The sequence below is a fragment of the Neophocaena asiaeorientalis genome, unplaced genomic scaffold (assembly GCF_003031525.2).
Source record: "Neophocaena asiaeorientalis asiaeorientalis breed wild unplaced genomic scaffold, Neophocaena_asiaeorientalis_V1.1 scaffold30, whole genome shotgun sequence".
NCBI lineage: Eukaryota > Metazoa > Chordata > Mammalia > Artiodactyla > Phocoenidae > Neophocaena > Neophocaena asiaeorientalis.
Genome location: NW_020174923.1, coordinates 17,382,046 through 17,404,171, shown reverse-complemented (window position 1 = coordinate 17,404,171; position 22,126 = coordinate 17,382,046). Strand labels below are relative to the sequence as shown.

Genomic DNA, 22,126 nt, shown 5'->3' with positions numbered 1-22,126 from the left:
TTAACCATTTATAAATTCATTCTTTTAAGTTCATTGGCATTAATTATATTCATCCTGTTGTATAACCATCACTATCTGTTTCCAAAACTTTTTTCACCCCAAACAGAAACTCTGTAACCTTTAAGCAGTAACTTCCCATTTCACCTCCCCCTAGCCCCCGTAGCGCGAATCTACATTATGTTTCTGAATTTGCCCATTCTAGATACCTCATATCAGTGGAATCACTGATGTTTGTCCTTTTGTGTCTGGCTTATTACACTTTAGCATAAAGTTTTCAAGGTTCACCCATGTTGTAGAATAGATCAGAGCTTCACTTCTTTCTCATGGCTGAATAATGCTCCATTGTATGGATAAACCACATTTTGCTTATCTATTCATCCATTGATGGACACTTGGGTTGTTTCTGCTTTTTAGCTATTATGAATAATGCTGCAGTGAACATTGGTGAACAAGCATCCATTCGAGTCCCTGTTTTCAATTCTGTTGGGTGTATACCTCGGAGCGGAATTGCTGGGTCATGTGGTAATCCATGTTTAGCTTTTTGAGGAACCTAAACTTTTTTTTTTAAACCTAAGTGTCAGGTTTCTCATCCAGTCACACTTCAGAGAGATCATCCATCCTTACTTTCACAGGTGTGCTGGAGCTGGCAGCTACTGGCTCACGGGAACCAATTGTTACCATCTCTTTCCAGTTCCACATTCGTTGATGTCATCTGGTAGCTTGCAATCAGCCACAGTAGTATCTTACCCCACAGAAATCGGCAGATGCTACAAAGCGGGTTTTTTCACCCGGAGAGTTGGTCATTAAGCATTTGCCAGCTCACTACTGCTCATTTCCGTCTTTTCTTCTTCCCACAGACATGAGTTTTGTCATTGCGTTTCTGGCACTGTGTTGGGTTCTTGGGATGCAAGATGAGTCAGAGCCTCTCAGTGCCGTGACGGGCTCACAGGTAGGATGAGCAGGTATTTAGGCAGCTGAGTCATAGCCAAAACCCATTTTTGTTTCAGGCTCCTTTTGGTAGGGTGGTCAAGATTACCGATGCAGCGTCTGGATGTCCCAGTGTATCTTCACAGCAAAATCATGGCTTAGCCAAGTTCTTATCTTCTCCGATCACTTCAGTGTGCTCTCACTCCATGCAAACTCAAACTAGTCAAATACTCAGAGCCTCCAGGCTTCTGCTGCTGGGTCAGGAGGAGCTGCAGTTCTGGAGACAAGAACCTGTGTTTTATATATATATATATATATAAACCCTGTTGTATTTCAGGATGATGTCTTCTTGGGGGCCTGGCACTGAACTGCATTTGGTCTATTTAAAGACATTGATTCTAGAACTTCTGGCAGCCAAGATTTCCTTCCCCTACCTCTCGATATTGATGATTCTACTTCTGCCTTTTGGGTTTTAGCCACCTCTGTGATCTGGTTTCAGGTAATTGAGGGGTTTCTGAGCAAAGAAGTAAGTTACATCGTGTCCAGCCGCAGGGAGGCAAAGGTCGAGAGCAGCGGGACAAGTCACAGAGGCTGCCCCAGCCCCAGCGAGGTCAGAGTGGAAACACTGTCCGTAGCCAACCCAAAAGGCAGCCGTGCCAGCCCCGCACAGAAAGCTGTGGACTCGGTAAGAACCTCGTGGGGAAGGAAGTGTGGGTCTGATAAACGAAGGAAGCAGGCCTCGGTGAGCCCGCTCCGGCAGTTTCTGGTTTTAGTTTCATCTGGTTTATTTTAATCTCATATTTGAATTCAGGGGCTGAAACTGTCTTATCACAGCTCTGGATCCACACACCTCAGCGACATGCTATCCCCATGCCCTCCCTTCTGTGATACACGGTCACTTTTTCTGGGACTTCAGAGTCTGAGGCTCAGAAGCGGTAGGAGCGTCCTCTGTAAACCAGAGAGGGCTTGTTGGATTGGCCGAAGCTTGTCTGCTGGGGAGTGCGGGCTCTTCAAGAGAGGTCTCAGGACATTTGTAACGCTTGATCTTGGGTGAATTCAGAATGCCCTTCACCAGGCTCCAAGCTGCCTGGGCTGCAGCTCCCTGTGGGTGACCTGAACTTGAGTGTGGCTTTACCTTTACCTCTGGAAGGTTCTCCGGGCTCTCACTTCTGCCACTCCTCAGCTGTCACTGCTCCCAGCTTCCCGAGGGATGTGACTCCCAGACGTCCTTGCCAGCCCCCGTGGAAACATCTGTTTATGCACAGGTGGTCTCCACAGCTGCCCCCATGGCTCCTCTCTTCCGCCAGGTGCCTCTGAGCAGAGGGAAGGAGCTCCTGCAGAAGGCCATCAGGAACCAGGTGAGCTGAGGGGGACGGGCTGGAGGCCGGTGTCTCTGGCACAGGGACGGAGTCAGCCTTGCCTCCGGAGGTTCTTCTGAAGCACTAACACAAAAGGCACACCCAGGCAGATGTGTAGAATTGTCGAGATTTTCTCCTTACAGACGAGGAAGTGGGGCTCAGAGAATTTAAGTAATCTGCCCAGAGTCACCCAGGGTGGAGGTGGTAGAGCCAGGATTTGACTCCATGATCTTTCCAGCTCCAGGGCCTCCCAAGAGAACTTGGGAGAAACGCTGTGGCACGTGTCAGACTTTGTACGGCTTTCACAAGTAGCTGTTTATCCTTTTTGTGAGAATCCAGGGCCATTACAGTGAAGTGGCAGGAGGAGGAGTTAAGGTGACCTTGCAAAGGAGTAGTTCAGGTGCCATCAATGGGCGCCTTGGCTGTGGCTGTGACGCGGGAGGGTGGTGTCGCCGGACTCGGCCAGCCAGCGTAGTTTCCTGCTCGATGATGGTGACTGTCACTGGTGTTTATTGTGTCCTTCTGGTCCCAAGGTGGCCAGAGCAGAGCCTATAGGCAGATCAGCAGTCCGTGCCCTCCCCATGTGGCCAGCCCGTGCAGAGGAGAGGGTCTTCCCAGGGGTTGGGATCAACTGTCCAGGCCCTGTGCTCTCGCCCCTGTCCGCCCCGCCCCACACAACAACCCCGCACATGGATGACCCGGGGCTCCCAGAAGCCAGGCCAGCCTGTCCCCTGGTGTTCAGGCCTTGGGGGGTCTCATGCTCCTGCCTGACTTGGCTTGTCTTTTCAGGGCAGCAGCGGCGGAGGCGGTGGCGGGCGCGGCAGCAGCCTCCTGAGCAACGCCCGCTCCTGGGGAGTGCGGATTCTCCACGTGGACGGTACCCTTCCTGCCCGGGGCCCGCGGAGGGGAGGGGAGTGTGGATTCTCCACGTGGACGGTACCCTTCCTGCCCGGGGCCTGCGGAGGGGAGGGGAGGGGAGTGCGGATTCTCCACGTGGACGGTACCCTTCCTGCCCGGGGCCTGCGGAGGGGAGGGGAGTGCGGATTCTCCACGTGGACGGTACCCTTCCTGCCCGGGGCCTGCGGAGGGGAGGGGAGTGCGGATTCTCCACGTGGACGGTACCCTTCCTGCCCGGGGCCTGCGGAGGGGAGGGTTGCCGACTTTGTCTGGGAACCTCGGCTGTGATGGGGACCGGAGCCGTGTCCTAGTTGAAGTTACTTACCGTGCGGCTCTGCTACGGTGGGGGGTAGGGCGTGGGGAGCAGCACGAGCAGTAGCAGAGCGCGGGCGCTGGGGAGGCTGCTTTGTTTAACCCACCGGACAGCCCTCCTCAGCTGCTGTGACGATCCTGTTTTACAAATAAGAAACAAATCCTAATATCCATGACCCCTTATCAGGTATTTCCGCTGTGCTAGGAATCGCCTTATTTAATCCTCCTCACCGCAGTCTTCTGCCCATTGTACAGATGAGGAAATTGAGCCTCAGAGAGTGGATTAAGTAAATTATCCATAGTCTCACCAGGAGTGAATAGTGTGGCTCACATTGCCATCTATTTTGGCTCAACTAAATTTCATGTTCGTTCTTTCCTCTAGGGTTGCCTCTCACTATAACCACCTGTTTGCAGGTTATAGTAAATTTACATGAGAATAGCTGTCTTGAATCTGCAGCCAGCCCTCACACCCAGCTGCACTTTGAGTCTGGGGTTTTTTCTCTGACCCATTGAAGGGGGATGGTCCAGATCCAGCCCTAGATCTGTGGTCGGTTGGGGGGGGTGCGGGTGGTCGGGAACTGTGCTGGGGAAGATCCTGGTCTGGGGTGCTGGGGGGTTCCATCGCCGCTGGAAAACCGGCCATTTCTGACTTGATCTAATTTCCTGCCTTCCGTGTATTTGAGAAGCCGCAGCATGTGTAGCCCCTGCTGGGTCTGCCACCTAAGGGTGCATCTGAGAAACTGCCATGGCTTGGTCTCCCCCACAGAAGCCGCTCTTCAGTAGTACCTTAAAGCTCTTTATGGGTCATAAGGCACCTCCTGTTCAAGACTTGTATTCAGTGCTCCAAAGGAGCATGAAGCCAGCTTAGGTACTTTTCCAGGGATAGAGGACCCAGCCCTCTCTTTTATTATCAGCAGGTGCAGAGATGACACGTAGCCAGAAGGTGGCAGGCAAGGCTGGTGTGATCCAGCACGCCAGGCCGGGTGAGAAGTTTAGTCCCCCAGCCCCACGGTGGGGCTGTGCTGGGGAGATGAGGAGAGGGAGCCTTGGCTGCAGCCCTCTGTTTCCTCCACAGCGATGGTGATGCACGTACAGCAGCTGTCTCTTGACGCGCCATGTGTGAAGAAGCAAGGGCCAAAGGAGCCAGAGGTAGGTCATTCCCCTGAACTGAAGGGCAACAGTAAAGTCTGTGACAACGCTGGTAAACCCAGGACCCACTCCAGCCACCTCCTTCTGGCCTCGACCGAGAGGAGCTCGGCCTCTCGGTCAGCTCATCCCTGGTGCTCACAGCCCTGCGTTGCCCTGTCTTCTCTCTTCCCTGTGCTACCTGCGCATCCCCCATGCTACACTGAGGCATTCGTTGCAGCCTGGGCTGTGGACTGCCTGCGGGTAGTCCTGGCCTGGATAAAACATAAACACTCCTGGCCTGCTGGCCAGCCTGCCCTTCTGAGGATGGCTCTTGGCCCGGGAATGAGCCTACAGATTGCACGGGTGGCGGCAGTGGGGTGATGGTGTTGGAAGTAGCTGCCATATTCCCAATTCTTGTTTGGCTTTTCCTTCCTTTGCTGGAGTTAGAAATTGATGTGTATCACGTCAAGAGAGCCGGGCTGATTTAAAGCCACGGGGTGTTCACCCAGCCTGAATCCGAGGAAAAGTTAAGCCCTGCAGGTCCATCCAGGGCCTGATACCCAGGAGCAGAACCACATCCAAACCAGATGGCGTGCTCAGCCTCGACGCCCCTCGCCCCAGCCCCTCTGGTTTGGGCATCTTTAGGGTCTTGGTGCCGCTGCTACGTAGATTTACATTGCTCGCATTTGGGAAAAGTATACAATGAAAGTCTCGTTCCCCTCCAACTCCTGCTCCCCTGCCACCGAGCTCCCTCCCTGAGGTCCACAATGTGAACAGTTTCTCAAATGTCCTTCCAGGACTCCAAGCATCTACAAGCAGATACATCAAAATTCCCCCCTTTTACGCGAATACATAGTATTTTTACTTTGTTTGCTTAATAATCTCTTTTGTAGTTACTTGGGACCCTTTCGGAGCAAGTTCTGGGTGCAATCTGCTAATAGGTGAGGGCAGGTGGAAGGCTTCTTTGGGCTGTGTTTGCCCCGGCAGTGTGGCCTGGAGGAGAATCTGGAACCTCCTCGGGCCCAGAGGCGCAGACAGTCATGGAGCCGTTGGATCTCTCATCCTATCCGCACCCTCCCAACTCTTTAACTGATTTTTAAAAACTTGTTCCATTTGGTTTTTAATATTAGCTTTGTTTGACCTTGGCCTAAAAGTTGGTTTGTTGTGGGTTTTTTTGTTTATTTTATTTATTTATTTTTGGCTGCATGGGCCTTCGTTGCTGCATGCGGGCTTTCTCTAGTTGCAACAAGCGGGGGCTACTCCTTGTGGTGGTGCACAGGCTTCTCATCGCAGTGGCTTCTCTTGTTGTGGAGCACGGGCTCTAGGCGCACGGGCTTCAGTAGTTGTGGCACATGGGCTCAGTAGTTGTGACTTGCAGGCTCTAGAGCACAAGCTCAGTAGTTGTGGCGCACGGGCTTAGCTGCTCCTCAGCATGTGGGATCTTCCCGGACCAGGGCTCAAACCTGTGTCCCCTGCATCGGCAGGCGGATTCCTAACCACTGTGCCACCACGGAAGTCCCCTAAAAGTCGGTTTTGACAAACACAGTCAGGGTATGCAAGGTAGGGCACCGTAAGCAAGAGGTGTTGTCTTCACCCTTTTCCTATCAGCTGCCCTGAAATGGTAGCCATGCCTAGAAAATACAGGCTGCCGTTAGCAAGCACCTACTCTGCATCAGGTCTGTTACCTGCTGGAATTTCATCTGTGCCACATCCAAAGAGTTAAGTGGGAACTCCGCACATCGGCCCCCTAGCCCTTGCTCTTTGCTCTGCCCTGCATTCCCTGTACAAAGTCAGCTGCCGTTGAGATTCACGCACAGAGTTCACCACACTTCAAGTCCCTGGGGAGGTGGAGGGAGCCGTGGTGCTGAGGTCTGCTCCAGCTCACAGTCCAGCCGTGGGCAGGAAGCTAAGTGGGGCAGACTGGTGGCAACTCGGCTCACTGGGCCCAGTTCCTTGACCCCCCCCTCCCCCCGGCTGCCTCACATCCTTAACCTATTTTCCCTTTCCATTTAGGGAACATGTCCAGCAGAGTCAAGAACACGGAAAGGTCAGTGTGATAGCTCTTCCTCATTTAATTGCCATCCCTTCCTCCCTAAATGCTTCCCCACGACTCCCTCTGTGGCAGCATCTGCTCACTTCTGCGGCAGGAAGCAAGTCCAGGTTGTATGGCCCCATCGTGTTTCCAGGGCCTGAGCTTCGGAGTGGAGAGTGGTGGGAGAGAGGCCTCCATGAGCGAGTCCCGGGCTGCTGGGCTGGGCCTTCTCTTTAGAGCCAAGACCTCAGGCGGTCGCTCTGGCTCCTGCATCCTCTGGCTGTTCCCGGTCACTGATCGCAGTTCAGCATCCTTTTCCTTCTGATTCAGGAGCAGTTTGGGGTGGGCACTTTGACAGCTGCCTACCACTTGCAGAAATGCCAGACTCCCTGAAACTGACAGACAGGCAGAATGATAGGCCCGGCTCCTCTTGGACAGCAGGAGAGTTTCTCCCCCTGGATGTTCCTCCCAGAGATGCTCTTTAAGTGGCATTTATTCGTGCACAAACAGGAGCTAAGAAAAGTCACTTGGCACCTCTCACGTTTGAAATCCAAGGAAATCTGTAGGGGAATTGATTTTAATCACTGTCTCAGTTAATTAGAAAGACGAGAGGTCGCCCCAAAAAGCAATTAATGGGATCTGCTGCTTCGCAAGGAGAAAGGCTGCTTCTGTTTGGGCACTGGTGGCCTGGAGCGGGTCTGGGAGCTGAGAGGGGCCAGCCTCTTTGGGGATTTGGTTCTGCCCAGGCTTCCAGTGCCTTGGCTTCCCCTTTGACAGGACTTCTGGTCATTGTGGGAGCATGGAAGTGGTTTATAATGCCTAAGAGAGTCTGTAAACTGTGCAGATAGGCAGCTAGTAGGGGATGAATCTCTTGATTAATTGACTCCAAATCTGTCTTCTCAGCACCCCTTTGCCCTGTTTTTTTCAGGAACCAGATTTCACTTTTGATGTTTTTTTCCTGCCCTTCTGCCAAGACCTCGAAACACTCTTTAGCTCCCTTCCTCACTGCTCCTCCCCTCAAAAAAACCCAGGATCCTCATGGAGAATTCTGTCTAGGAGCTGTTCTCAGGCCCCTTGGGATTCTGAGACACCAGGAGTAAAGGTCTGGGAAGGAGCTGAGGCTTTTAGCAGAAATCAACAGGGGCTAGGTTTCTCCCACGCAGCCAAGTTTCTGACGGTCGAGGTTGACAGCCTCCAGCACCCACTCCTAGGACCCCGGGCACCCTGCAGCCTCTCCCCGCAAGAGTTGCTGCCTCTCTCCCAGGTAGAGGCTGGAGGAATTAAGAGTGGGTGCCTCGCTCTGCAAATGGAAAGGCGCACCTCGGGGCGGCGAGTGTTCCAGCTCCGAGAGCCTTTTAGGCTTTGGCAGAGCCTCACCTCCCTGAGCATTTCCTGCATGTAGAGCTCAGGCCCCACACCGGAGTAGACAGATGGCTAACGGGCACACTCTTCCTTCCAGTGGCCAGACTGAAGGCACCGTTCCTCAAAGTCGAAGATGAGAGCAGGTGAGTGGGCCACCAGACGCACATGGAGGAGAGGTACTCGGGGGCCCCAAGCTGCCATGGGGACATGGAGCCCCTCAGCCCTGCACTTTTGTCTTCCCCGGAAGCCCCTTTGTCCCCTCTGTCATGGAAAAGTCTCACACGGTGCCTCTCAGGAGGCACCGTGCCCAGCCGGCACTCCTCTTGGTCATAAGTCAGAGGTCAATGATCCTGTGTGTGAATTCCCTCCTTTTAATGCTCTGCTTTTGTGAGTCCATGGTGTCCCATCCGGGCTCAGTTTTGCTCCTCGTTTCCCCCCACATGTACACTGACAATACCGAATCGTTGCTGGTATTAGTGCTAGTACCGTCTTGGATGAAGTGAAGATCTCTGGGGTGATATTGGGGTTCCCTTGTCAGATCACCTTGTACTTGATGAAGCCTTTCTGTCTGGCTGTGTAAAACCCTTTCCTGGTACATGTTATCTTGTGACAGCCCTGGGTAAAACTGGCATGAGGAGAGTCCATTCTCTTCCCAGTGGGGAAAGTGAGGTCAGAGAAATTAAGGGACATGAACACGGCCACTTTCCTAATGAATCTTAGCCCAAAGCTAGAATCCACATCCAGCCGGGCACCCTCTCCACTCTGCCCTGTCTGCCCCCACGAGGGCCCCTTCTTACCTAGAGCAGGAAGGTCACATTGATGATAACCTGATGAGCTGTTAGCCACCTGGGTTACCACTGACTCTTCCATAGAAACTAGATCAGGAGTCTGTGAGAATCTAGAATTAACCCAAAAAGTTTTTTTAAAAGAGAAAAAGCCCACATGTACCCAGCAGCAACTCCTGCACCAGAATTCTCTGTGTCCCTCAGCTCAGGTAGGCCAGCTAGAGACCCAGGCCCAGGAGCCTGGCCTGCCTGCCCGTCCTCCAGATGGCACCGGTACACAGTACAGAGTTGGTTCTGGCAGCTCGAAAGCCAGTAGAAAGAACACAGGGATGGAAGGATGCCCTCTCGTCTGCTGTTCCAGTGGGCCGGGAGGCACGTCCTTCGCACTCAGCCCCTTCACAACCAGCTAAGTCAAGTAGTCATGACTCCAACGCAGTGGCTGAGACACCACCAGGGCCTCAGTATCTCTGCACACGGCATGCACAGGCCGTGTCACTGGTAACCGGAGCAGGGTACATGGGTTTGTGTGCCCCTGGCATCGTAGGCAAGATCCAAGTGGAGCTGAGCTTTCTCACGATCCTTTTTTATGTGTGGTTCTAAAGCAGGCGGTCTTCAAAGCCCAGCATAGCCACACCAAACTCAACTTTCCAGACTCCTAAGCAGGAACAAAGAAACATGGAGGAGGCGAAAGGCGGGTAGCAGGACTGTGAAGGGCGCCTCCTTCTCCTTCAGGGTCCAAGAAGACTTTTTTTTTTGGCTGTGCCGCACGGCTTGTAGGATCTTAGTTCCCCGACCAGGGATTGAACCCAAGCCCCCTGCAGTGGAAGCGCCGAGTCTTAACCACTGGACCACCAGGGAAGTCCCCGAGAAGACTCATTTGTTAATTCACTCCTGAGCCCACGGGGCTCTTACTGTGCCACCCAGCAACCCAGGGCCTGCTCTCCTCTGGAGTACCGGCCACTGCAACCCAACACGGTGTGCCCAGGGTTTGCTGAGTATCCACAGATCGCCAGATCTGGCTCTGAAAGTCTCCTGAACGTGAGCAACTTGAAGCAAACCCCCCAAACCACTCAGTGTAGGTCTGACTATCCAGAACCTTCACTGTGCCTCTCTTCCTTCCAGAGCACCACCCCTCAGATAGTACAAAGGACCAGCCCAGAGCAGAGATGTTCCTCTTCATGGAACAGGAAGATCACTGCTCTGGGTTAAACATCCTTGCATTTAGATTCTGCCAGGCTAGAGTCCTCAGAGGTCACGTGAAGATCGAGAAACAAAATGAAAAGATGGGAGGAACTAGATCAGGATTTGGGAGACGTGGCTTCCCATCTGGACCTGGCCACTTATGGGTCGTGAGCCCTCGGGCAAGTCACAAAACCTTTTGGGCTTTGTTTCCTCTTGTGTAAAACAGGGTAACACCATTGTCCCGCTCAGCTCAGAGGTTACAGGATTCAGGGGAGGCAGTAAGTGTAAACAGTCTTGGAAAGTAGACAGGAAGAGTGTTAATTTAAAATATTAATCTAACCTAGTAAGGCAGATGAGAGCATTGTTCTAGAATTTAAAAGTTGGGCAGGTGAGAGTGGAATTCTCGGGAGTTGGGCCAGCCCCCCTTCCTCACCCTTTCCACTTCCCCACTGTAGTCAAAGTGGAAGTTTTCTGTGTTTCAGGAAGTTTCGTCCTTTCCACCATCAGTTTAAATCCTTTCCCGAAATTTCTTTTCTGGGACCCAAAGACGCAAGTCCCTTTGAGGCCCCGACGACTCCGGGCATCTCGCACCATACCAGGTGGGTCTTTCTGGTTCCTGAGTACCAAGAGCTGGTTCCAGGCCAAAGTCCTCCCCGTTGGGCCTGCTGGTCAGATTTGGGAATGGCCATGTGTTAGCTCCTTAGGCGAGGTCTATTCCGGGAACTTAGCCCAGAGAAGAGAGACACCAGGAGTGTTCATCCATTTTATTTGGTGCTTTCCATCCATACTGAAGAATTTGACTTGTGTCCAGAGGGCAAGAGGCCGTTTTCTGAAACTCGAATTATAGACCACCTTCATCAGAGTCCCCTGGGGTCCCTTTAAAAATGCAGGGTCCTGGACTCCACACTCACAGAATCACAGTCTCTGGTGATGGAGCCCCCAAACCTGCATGTTCGTGGGCTCCCCATGTGATTTCAGTGCACATCAAAGTTCGAGGCCTTTTGGGCTAAACGTGGGGGCAGGGGATCTGGGGGACCTGCCACACCATGTGGTCCAGAGTGGCTTGTATGCTGGTCGGTGTTCCTACTCTGCAGATGGGTGAGAGTTTGAACCTTCACTGACCAAATCACAGAAGGAAGGTGGTTCGGGTGATGGCCTGGACACCTTCTCAGCCCCTTTCTAACTTGTGGGCCGCAGGGTTAGTTTACAGACCAGGAGAATAGAAGGCAGATGTTCAGCCCGAGGGTCCCCAGGGCCAAGGAGGACCTGTGGCTTCCACCAGCAGAAAAAGGCCACGTGATCAGGAAACAGTGCTAATGGTAAGAAAAACAGAAAGGGAATGTGGCAGTAGATGGAAAGCAGAGGAAGGCAAGAACAGGCTGGGGTGAAGTCCAGGTGCCCCTCATCCCTTTCCCAGAAGGTGCAAGGGACAGCAGAGAGGAAGTCACGAGGCTGCCCGGGCTGGGCCTGGGCGGGGTGCTCGGCCTGGGATGGCCTGGGGATGGCAGAGGAGCCGACAGGTTGTAAAGGGAAGACAATGAAGCAGTGAAGCTTTGGTGACCAGATGTGAGGAACAGAGAGGGGGTAGCACAGCGTTCTGGGGGTGTGCATAGAAAATCTGTGGGAGGAAATGTTAAATTTTTTTTTAATTTTAAAATTGTTATATTTTGGTTCAAAATTCAAGAGTTACAAAGGGTTTAAAGTGAAAAACCTATATTCTACACCCATCCCCCAATCTCCAGACTGTGAGTCTCTCTCCAGAGAGAGTTTATGGACATAAATACATTGTGTATCCTTTGTTCCCTCTTCTCACAATATTCTTCCCTGTGCTGGATCTTGCTTTTCCACTTAATATATCTTAGATTAATTTCTATTAGTACCTAAAAAGCATCTTCATTCCCTTTAATGGCTGCAGGGTATCCCATGGTATGGATTTGCTGTATTTTATTTAACAGACACGTAGATGATTTCCAGTCTTTGGCTATCATAAACAGTGCTGCAGGGAGTCGTCTTGTTCAGAGTAAATTTGTGACTGTTCAAGCATATTTGCGGGATAAATTCCTAAAAGTGGAAATGCCAGGTCAAAGGGTGCTTACATTTGTAATTTTGAGAAATGCGGCCAAATTGCTTTTCATGGAGGTGATGCCAGGGTACACTGTCACCCGCACTGGACCAGAGCCCGTTTCCCCATCCCCTTGGCTAATACTGTGAGCTGTCAGACCTGTTGACTTCGGCCAATCTTATAGATTAAAAACCGTATCTCAGTGTAATTTTAATTGTTTTTCTTTTTATGAATGAGCTGAAGTGTGTTTTCCTGTGTTTGATCATTTGAATTTCTTTTTGTGTAAACCTTTTTCATATCCTTTGCCCACTTTTCTATTCAGTTATTGATTACTTACTGATTTGTAAGGAGCCCTTTGTGTTTCAGAGAAACGAGCCCTTTGCTATGTTATTAGTTATAAATGTCCTCCCCAGTTTATGGTTTGTGTTTTAACTTTGTTTATGTTTTCTGCCATGCATATATTTTTAAAAATTGCATGTAGTTGAATTTTTCAGCTTTTTTCTGTTTCCTGGGTTTTGTGTCATACTTAGAAAGTCCTTAGGGGAATATTTTGGACCCGTTGAGTTTGCTGGGACGGCCAAATACCAATACCCTACAGGCTGTTAAAAATGCAGGACTGACTACAAATTATAAATGCTGGAGAGGGTGTGGAGGGAAGGGAACCCTCCTGTACTGTTGGTGGGAATGTAAATTGGTGTAGCCACTGTGGAAAACAGTATGGAGTTTCCTTAAAAAACTAAAAATAGAGTTTTAGTTTTGATGCCATATGATCCATCAGTCCCAAGACATGGAAGCAACCTAAATGGCCATCGACAGATGAATGGCTAAAGAAGATGTGATGTATACACACACACACACACACACACACACACACACAAACACACACACACACAGTGGAATACTGCTCAGCCATAAAAGACACTGAAATAATGCCATTTGCAGCAACATAGGTGGACCTAGAGATTATCATACTAAGTGAAGTAAATCAGGTAGAGAAAGACAAATACCACATGATAGCACTTATATGTTGAGTCTAAAGAATAATACAGATGAATTTACTTACAAAATAGAAACAGACTCAGACATAGAAAACAAACTTATGGTTACCAAAGGGGAAAGGGGGTGGAGGAGGGATAATTTAGGAGTTTGGGATTAACAGATACAAACTACTGTATATAAAATAGATAAACAAGAAGGTCCTACTGTATAGCACAGGCAACTATATTCACTATCCTATAATAAACCATAATGGAAAAGGGTATGAAAAAGAAAAAATACACACACACATATATATAAACGGAATCACTTTGCTCTATAGCAGAAACTAACACAACATTGCAAATGAGCTATACTTCAATTAAAAAAAAAAAACTCAAAAAAAAATACAGGACTGAAATTCAGAGGAGAGGTCAGGTTCGAGAAAGATGTGAAAGTCCTCAGTGAAGATGCAGCTGTGCGGGTCAAATGAACATGGGTTTGGGTGTGCGCGCAGAGCTGGAATGTCCTCAGGGATTCTTGCTGCCAGTCATCAGCCGTCCTCACCTGTGGTTTGAGATGTGGGGGCAGGGACAGGACAGAGCTAAGAAGGGGTACTCACAGGGAGGCCTCGCCTTCCTTGCTGCCTCTCCTGAGGCCAAGTGTAGGCAGGCCAGCCTGTGCCTGCCCGGCTCTGGCCATTTTGGTCCACCCCTGCCCTGGTCTGGGCTCCAGGCCCCGGAGCAGCAGTTCCTGCTCTGAGGGCCCCAGCAGTGACCGCTTTCCCCCACCCTGTCCCCTCGCCAGAGAAGCCAGGGACCAGGAGCCAAGCCGGCGATCGGCCGCCTGCACGGTGCCCAGGAGGAAGAAGGGGTACTGCGAGTGCTGCCAAGAGGCCTTCGAGGAGCTGCGCGGGGTGAGCTCCTTCCCCACCACACACAGCAGCTCCCAGCCTGTCCTGAGGCCGCCTGCCCCGCCCGGTCTCTCCCACCTGGTCCGCTTGTCTCCCGCCCTGGTCTGGTCTAATGTCCCTGCCTCCTCTCACCCTGGGCAGCATCTTCAGAGCCCCCAGCACCAGGGCTTTGCCCTGGAAGCCCGCCCGTACGCCGAAGTGGATCGGATCATCGCCCAGCTGAGCCACAGCTTCGCGGACATCCCCTTCCAGGCCAGCCTCCCCGGGTGAGCGCCGCCGTGCCGCCCTGCTGCGGGTGGCGGGCACGACCACCCTGAGGTGGGAAGGACCCTCAGGTTGGCGGCAGCAGGGACCAGGCTATGGCGTCCCTTCCCTTTCTTTCCCGCTATCTCCTGTCCGTTTGTTTCGGGGGGGTTGGGGTGGGGGAAGACCTCCATTTGTGGTGTCAGCTGATCAGATCAGGATGGGCCCCGATCAGAGTATGGCTCCCTTTTTAACGCCCGGGCATCGCCACAGTTAGGGGCACAGGAGGAGCCGTTCAGCTGCTGTTTCCCGCCATGTGCCTGGTCGTGGGCCTTTCTGCCTCCTAGAAGTGGGGAGGGGGTTCCTGGGTCCTTCCCAGGTGGGTGAAGAGGAGGATCTTAATGCTTCTCTCGACGTTCACCCCCAGAAAGGACTGCAGGGGACTCAGCAGAATCCCAGGGCCCTCTGAGCCCCAGCTTCCCCCTGCTGCCCACCAAGGAGCTGTGGCTTCACCTCCCACCCCAAGTCTCCACCCCGGGCAGCCTCCCTGGGCTTAGGTTGGACACCCGGGACCTGTGCTGCTTTCTCTAGCCACCAAAGGGCACAGCCTCCTGTGTGAAGTTAATAAACGGAACAGCCTCTAACCTGTTCCTCCGGCCAGCCCCGAGCACAGGCCGCAGAGCCAAGAACGGGCCTCTCGCAGGGACCCAGAGTGGCCAGCTGTCTTCAGCACAACCGGAACACAGAAGGCCCCCGCTCTGCCCTCGGCCCCAGCCTCAGCCCGGGGGGACCCCAGCTTGCCACCTGCTCTGGAGTTGAACACTATGGCCCGCTGGGTGCTTTTATCCCCACAGGCAGCCAGGCTCCTTGGCTTCCGATTGTGACCCTCCGTGTCCTGAGACTCCGCCTCCCAGCCAGCCGTCCTATCTCAGGGCAGCATCTCCCAGGAGGAGGAGGAAAGAAGACGATCACCAGGCCCCAGGTGCCTCAGAGCAAGATGGGACAGTGGGCGGCATGAAAACACCAGCTGAACCTGTGGAGGCTGGCAAGATCCCTGGACCAATAGCAAGCCACCAGGAGCCGGGAGGGTCGGCTGATGTCTCTGTGGACCCCCAAGAGACACCAGTGTCCAGGAGCCCTGCTTACCAGTGCCTGCTGACCAGCTCTGGATTTGCTGAACTCTCCTCTGGCCCAGACCTGGCACTTGTTGGCCACAAGCGGAAGGTTCAGTTCCCCAGTGGCAATGCCGAGAAGAGGCCAGGGGTGTCCTGGCCACAGGCCTCATTCTTCGTCCCGAGAGCCCCCAGCCCCTGTGGCACCAGGACAACCAGTGGCAAGCATCTTCCCTCCCTTCCCCTTCCAGGCCATGAGCCCAGGCCTCTGGCCTCCCTCCAGCCCGTGTGCCACCAGCAGACCTGCCTGTCCCTCCCGGGCCCCTTTCCCGGGCAGCCCACAGACAGGCCAGCAGAGTTCTGGGCCACACAGGCCCCCTGGCCTGGGGGAGGATGGCCCCCAGGATCTAAGGATTCTGAGTGCGCAGGCTCTGGCCCTGTCTCCCAGCAGGCTGAGCAGCTCCCCGGCGGCCCCGCAGCTTCAGGCCAGCTGCCAGCCCACCTGCACTCAGCTGCGGGCACACAGACCCCAGGAGGACCTGCAGAGAGCCAGGCTACCTCTCTGCCCCCGCCCCTTCCAGCCAGCCGGGGGGCCAGCCGCTCCCGATGGTCCTGGACCCCCCAGCCTCTCCCTGTCTCCCAGTCCCAACCCCAGCCCAGTGCCAACAGAGAACTACTCCTGTGAGTCCCCCCAGGCACGCAGCTCTGGGACCAGACAGCTCCTGACTCAGGGCAAGTTCCACCTCTGCCGAGTGCTGCATACCCAGCCCGGGCTGACCGGGCACACGGGGAGGAGCTGCGCCTGGGGCCTGGCCCTTGAAGTCCACGTGAACAGGTGTGGTCATGGCCAAGCTCTGTGGGGTTGACGGGGCCAGTCCTCACACACGCCAGGTCTTCAGGTGGGACCAAGAGGGTCTGGGCTGGGGGCTGCCCTCTCCCCTTCCTCCAGCCATGGCTTGTGCAGCCACGGCCAGCTGCCCAGGCCAGGAGGCAGAGGCAAGGTTGGCATAGGGAGGGCCCACAGGGAAGCTAGAGCAGCAGGCGCCCTGGCCTGGCTTACCGTCCCTCTGCAGGCACTTGCTCTGCAGAGCCAAGCGGGTTAGTTGTCGGTGTTCACAACCCCCCCCCCAGCCTCCTTTCCCACAAGCGTGTGGCTCTCCTGCTTTCTGAGTTGCCTGCGTGTTGTCCCCTCCCCCAACCCCCCACGCTGGTGCACACAGATCCTCAGGAACATATGAAGCAGAGGAGGGGCTCGGCTGCGCCACTTCCAGAGCTCCCTCCCTGCTGCACTTAGTGGGGGCCCAGCACTGACCTCTCCCCTGAGCCCAGGATGTAGCCAGAGCCCACTCTGGGGACCCTCTCAGCTCTTCCCTGCCGCTCAGCTCTGGCTGCCCACCCAGAGTTCAGTTCCAGTGTCAGTGGCTCACCTGCCAACTTCTGCAATCACCCTCCTCCCTCTCTCCTTCCCCAAGGACCTCCCCCCATTTCTTTCAGCCAAGCCATTAATCTGGAGACAGAGATGAGTTTGCTATCGATTCTTTGGCCACTTTTTTTTTTTTTTTTTTAACATTTTGTACTGTGGTTCTTCTCACCCTTCTCTGCCTCTGTGTGTTTCTCTCTTTAAATGTGGGAGCTACCAGAAGGCTGGTGCTATTCTGTATCTCATTTTGGAGGAAGAAAGGGGGGCCTACCTGCAGGTGAGGACCTGAGTTGTTAGTTTGGAAATAGAGCAACTATGTGTGCAACCCTCATAGAGGTCATGTTTGTCCTTTTTATGCCATCCTGTTAAATTTCACAATTATCTTGGTTCAGGAGATGTAAAATAAATTTGTTAATAACAAATAGCAAAGATGGGGGGCTGGAGTATGTGTGTCGGGCCTTGATCTCCCCTCCAGGGACCTGAGCAGTCTGACAGCCCAGCAGATACAGACAGAACAACTGGTAAAAAGGACGGGTGCCTCCTGCAAGTGGGAGAGCATGTGTGGGTGCCACCACCCTCCTGAGGGCTGCAGGGAGGTGGGGCCGTGCCTGTCCAGTCTGCTCAGGTCACTCACTGGCCCTGCTGCCCACTGAGTGGTCGCCTGCCGAGGGCATGCTCGCCGCCCACTCCCAGAGAAACTCCTTCGCCCTAATGAGCGTTCTGCTCCAGGCCCTCTCCCCTTCCCTGGGGCCCAGACAGTAGCTTCCTTCTGAGCTCCCTGATGGGTGCATCCCTTTCCTTTTGTGACACATGGGCGTGCCTTGTCCCCCATTGCCTTTCCCATGACTCTGCCACTCTGGGTGGGGAGCTCCCCCACCCCTTTCTGAGACCTCTGATAGCCTCACATGCTACTCACTCCAAAACCGATGCACCGGGTCCTAATACCTTCATCACCATCTGCCCAGGACCTCACATCCAACTGTATGGAATTCCCCTCCCATTTCAACAATTTCATGTGACCTTGGACATCACATCTCTGCCAGGTCAAGCCCCAAGGTAACATCTCTCCACAGCCATGTCTCTGTTCTGGCCTCCAGGATATAAGTTGAGAGAAACCCAGGACGTCTGAGGTCCGAGCCAGGACAGGTAGGTGCTGCTTGACCTTGATCTTTAAGTGAGGGGGCTTGTTTGAGATGATTTCAAGTGTCCTTCCTCCGATAATAAAATACCATAACCTCCTAGGAATCCCTGCGTCCCTCCTGTCCTGCTGCCACCAGAGAGGGACTCTGGTCCGAGCCTGGATCCCCTGCCCACTTCGTCATACGTCTCTCCTGTTTTCTCCGCCAGCCCCAGGGCCCTCCTGTGCACTCTCCCTACTGACAGTGCTCCCTGCCTCCCTGTCCTCTCCATCCCCTCCATCTCAGACCCTGTCCAGCCAGACCATCGCGGGCAATGCAGCCCCGTGTCCTCACTCTTGGGCCCTGACCTAGAATGACCCTCCAAAACAGCCAGAATGCCCACTCTTCAAGGCACAGCTTTCATATTTTCCACGAACCCTGTAGCCTTCAGGCCACGCAGGCCTGAGTTTAAATCCAGATCCTGCCACTTTGTGACCTTGGGCAAACTCCTGAAAGTCAGTTTTCTTAATCTGAAAAATGGAAGTAATTGTCATTGCCACATCACCAGGAAGTAAGAATTAAATCTTGTGTCAGCGAGGTGCTTAGCACGTGGTAAACACTCAGCAAACTATTATTACATCCCCCCACCAACACACACACCTGCGAGGCCTGCCTTCTAGACATTTCACCAGGGATGAATTTCACTCCTCTCCCACCCCATGATGGCTCTCTGACCCATAGCCCCGTCTCCAGTGTAAATTTGTGGATGAAGCTGCTAAGGGGCTCTGTGAGACACCCCACCCCTGGGCGCCCCACTTTCCAACAGCCGGTTCCCCAGAACTCCAGGAGGATCCCTTGCGTGGGACAGGAGGGGCAGCGGGGTGGGCGTACTGTTGGCCCCCCAGGGGCACGACTGCATTTGTGCACTGTGAACCTCTCAAAGGATGGGTGTCCCCAGGATTCTGGCACCCTAGGCACCTCCAACTCCTCCCTGAGGCGAGGCCTCAGAGCTTCAGAGATTAAAGGAGGGGGCCGCCCAGACAACCAAGAGGGAGGAGCTGAGGCTTCCCTCGGAAGGATATTCCGAGGACAAGAACGGTCCTCTCCTGGTGGAAAGGACACAGCACTGGGTGGGACCTGGGAGGAAGCAGAACGAACTTCTTGTTCCACCCCCCACCCCTCAGTATCATGTCATTAGGCACAGTCTCCCCACATGCTGGGTAGAGAGGACCCCGAGGCCCCCAAGCCATAAAGGAGTCCTTTGGGTCCTGGACAATGGCCAGGAGCTGGTTTCCTCCTTGGCACCGTAAGGGCAACATGAACAGTGCGAGCCCAGGGTGAGTGAGCCCTTCTGTCACCAGGCACTGCTCTGAGCACCTGAGGCCCATCCACTCATTTATCTCCCCTGCAACACTGCGGGGAAGACTTTTTACCCCCCATTTCACAGATGAGGAAACTGAGGCTCAGAGAGGTTGCGGGACTCGCTCAAGGTCACACGGCGATTAACCAGGATTGGGACCCCAGTGGGTTGCCTGGAGCCCTGAGTCCTACTCTTACTCACCTCACCACCCTGCCCCCTTGCCTGGCGTGGTCTCTGCTGCAGGCCTCGCAGACCAGGCAAGGGGCCTAGACTGCCTCTGTTGGCAGGAATCCCTGCCCACCATGCCGCCCCAGGGCGGAGGCAGCAGACACCCCTCCCTTACCTGCAGCTGCTGCTGGGACTAGGTCTTGGTCCCACATAAGCCCAGCTTCGCCCCTGTGCAGGAATATTTGAGGGGAAAATTGGCTGAAGGGCAGGAAGACTGTACAGGGAAGGAGGCCGCAGCCTCCTGATGGTAGGGGGGCTCCTGAGAGAGGACTGGGGGTGGGGACCAGAGCCTAACATCTCCCCAGAGGGTGGCCCGAGGATGGCATCAAGACAGCGGTGGCCACCAACCTCTGATTTCTGCTGCGTGGGGAAACAAGTGGTGGGCAGAGGGTCCAAAGGAGCCCACCATAGCTGTGGGGTTAGGGTGAGCACTCCCCCAGGGAAACCAACCCCTGTTTGAGGGGGAGACACAGGCCCTGCCCTCAGGGGCCCCCATCTAAGGAGAAAACCATCCTTGCTATCAGGGGCCAAGTAGGATGGGGCGGCAATCCCTACTCTTGTGAAGTCCCAGCCTGAGGAGAAGCTGTCTACAGCCGCCACCCCCGACGTCAGGCAGGAGGTTGCATGAGGGAATTGAAGCAAGCCTCCTGCTTGGGAGTGGCGTGCAGCTTGTAGCAGAGCTGCCACTGAGGACAAGATGGGGAGGAGGGGACTTGGGTGGGGAGTGGAGTATGGTCAAGGGAAGGTCAAGCTGTCCAGCTGGGTGTGCTCAAAGCTGGGAACCCAGAGAGATAAGGGGCTGTTGGAGGCCAGTGGGGCCTACAACTGAGCTCCAGGGCAGCTGGCCCAGAAAGCCACGGGAGACGTGTCACTCAGGACCAGCAAGATCTCCCCACCAGGAAGACCAAGGAACCAGGGCCACAGAAGTTGTAGGAATGTGCTTCAGCCTAGGAGGTCCGGGCCACAGACTGGGGTCTCTGTGTGGTCTTGGGCATGTTGCAGGAGGGGATCCAGACTCCCACAGGCCCAAAGCCCTCCATGGTGAAATGAAACCCTGGGAGGCCGTGTAACGTGGCGAAGGTAAGGTAGGACAGACTCACCTTGGTGGTGTCTGGGGTGCCAACCAAAGGGGTAGAGGGTGGGATAGATGGACCAGATGGGCCAGTCCCTTCTAGGTCCCAGATAGAAGGCAGGGGTGGGGATAGGGGTGGCCAGGGAGGAGGGGGACCCTGGAATATGGGATGTACCTCTCACCGACCAGCTGTTTGACTTTGGGAGGCTTGCGTAGCCTCTTGGAGCCTTAGTTTCCCCACCTGTAAAATGAGAAACACAGTCTCCCCCTCCTGGATAATTGTGGGCTTCCAGGGAATATCACACAGTAGGTCCTAATTCCTCAGAGCCCCTACACCCCGGAGGAGGTTTCCAAGATGTCTCCAGGATGAAGGAACAATCGACTCAGACTTGCTGAGCATCTGGGTCTGGAATGGCAGGTGGTTGGATGGGGGGGAGGGGGAGTCACCCTGTTCCCAGCATTGATGTCAGCGCCTCCTGGGAAATCACCTTCTCACCTCTCCTGGGCCTAAAATAGAGCTGGGGGGGGCCTGTCATGAGCCAGAGGCCGCTCCCTCCCTGGCAGAGGCCCTGGGTCCCTGGGGAAGCAGAGGACCCAGCAAGGGGATCCCTGCCTCCATTCCTGCTCCTCAGTGATCTGTGGTCTCCCAGGGTGGGTGTGAGGATGCTCTGACTTGGGGCACAAAGTCAGGGTGAGGCCTCACCAGCGGGGCTCACGCGTCTTACCACACCTTAACCCATCACTGACTCTTAGGATTCCTAGCAGGGGTCAGAGATCCCAAGCCCCCAGTGTGGGCACCCACCTTGCCCAGGAACCTGGGAGCTGAGCTGAGGGCACAGCTGGGGAGGTAGGTTGGGAGGCCAGATGGTCTATAGACAGGGCAACCTAGTTTGGCGAGAGAGGGGAGGCTGGGGCTGCAGAGGTATCTTCTGCTCCTCAAAGATGTGGGCTGGCAAGGGAGGGACAGAAATTGGACATGCTAACCTCATGTAAATTACCCGGCTAGTTTATCTATTTAGGGGAAGGGGAAAGAATTGAGGTGTCCTGTGTGAGGGACTCAGCCCAGTGAGGGGAGGACCCCCCGGTGACAGCAATGCCTGAAGCCCTCCTGGAGGCAAGGGCATCATTCGCCCAGAGAAGGAGGCTGCTGGATGGAAAGGGGTCTGGCCCAAGCGTTTGAGAGGACCCAGCAGTGCCCTACTCCACCGAGAGAGATCCCACAGGCACTGAGTTGGGTTGGACGCAAGAGCCCCTGCCCCTCGCTTCCATCCCTGGGGCCTCAGCCTTCCCAGCTCCAATAGCCTTCAGTGGAGCAGGGCTCTGGGGGCTGGGTCCAGGGAAGCCCTCTCCCGGGTACGAAGCCAGAGGGGTGACCCCAGGCGGGGCAGCCACGCCCCCGCACCTCGATCGCGCGGGTCCCCAGAAGAGCCGTCACCAGATCAGAGCCCGGGGGTCCCTCTGTACCCTGCCTCCCTCCCCCTATGAATCGACGGGTCCTCGGAGCTCCCCAAGCAAGGGCAGCCGAGGAGGGGATCGCGAGGTGGAAACCGCGTGCGCCCAGCCCTGCACCTGCCGAGGGGGCCGAGGAGGGGCGGGAAGGCTGGTCCCGGGCGGCGCCTCTTTTGTCCTCCCGTCGCGGC

At 54.5% G+C, this 22,126-nt stretch overlaps 2 protein-coding genes across 2 annotated transcripts in view; both read left to right on the top strand.

Annotated features, from left to right (window-relative positions):
* DBF4B (DBF4B-CDC7 kinase regulatory subunit) overlaps nucleotides 1-17,051 on the top strand; it is a 28,550-nt gene extending 11,499 nt beyond the window's left edge. The window contains exons 5-14 of the mRNA XM_024760905.1: nucleotides 1,427-1,612; nucleotides 2,235-2,285; nucleotides 3,075-3,162; nucleotides 4,570-4,643; nucleotides 6,636-6,669; nucleotides 8,114-8,159; nucleotides 10,466-10,582; nucleotides 13,828-13,936; nucleotides 14,075-14,199; nucleotides 15,031-17,051. Of these exons, the coding sequence (XP_024616673.1) occupies nucleotides 1,427-1,612; nucleotides 2,235-2,285; nucleotides 3,075-3,162; nucleotides 4,570-4,643; nucleotides 6,636-6,669; nucleotides 8,114-8,159; nucleotides 10,466-10,582; nucleotides 13,828-13,936; nucleotides 14,075-14,199; nucleotides 15,031-15,973 (1,773 nt within the window). The 3' untranslated portion in view covers nucleotides 15,974-17,051. The remainder of the gene's footprint in view (nucleotides 1-1,426; nucleotides 1,613-2,234; nucleotides 2,286-3,074; nucleotides 3,163-4,569; nucleotides 4,644-6,635; nucleotides 6,670-8,113; nucleotides 8,160-10,465; nucleotides 10,583-13,827; nucleotides 13,937-14,074; nucleotides 14,200-15,030) is intronic.
* Nucleotides 17,052-19,143: 2,092 nt separating this feature from the next.
* Nucleotides 19,144-22,126, top strand: part of ADAM11 (ADAM metallopeptidase domain 11) — a 20,005-nt gene continuing 17,022 nt past the window's right edge. Inside the window, exon 1 of the mRNA XM_024760779.1 lies at nucleotides 19,144-19,163. Within this exon, the coding sequence (XP_024616547.1) occupies nucleotides 19,144-19,163 (20 nt within the window). The remainder of the gene's footprint in view (nucleotides 19,164-22,126) is intronic.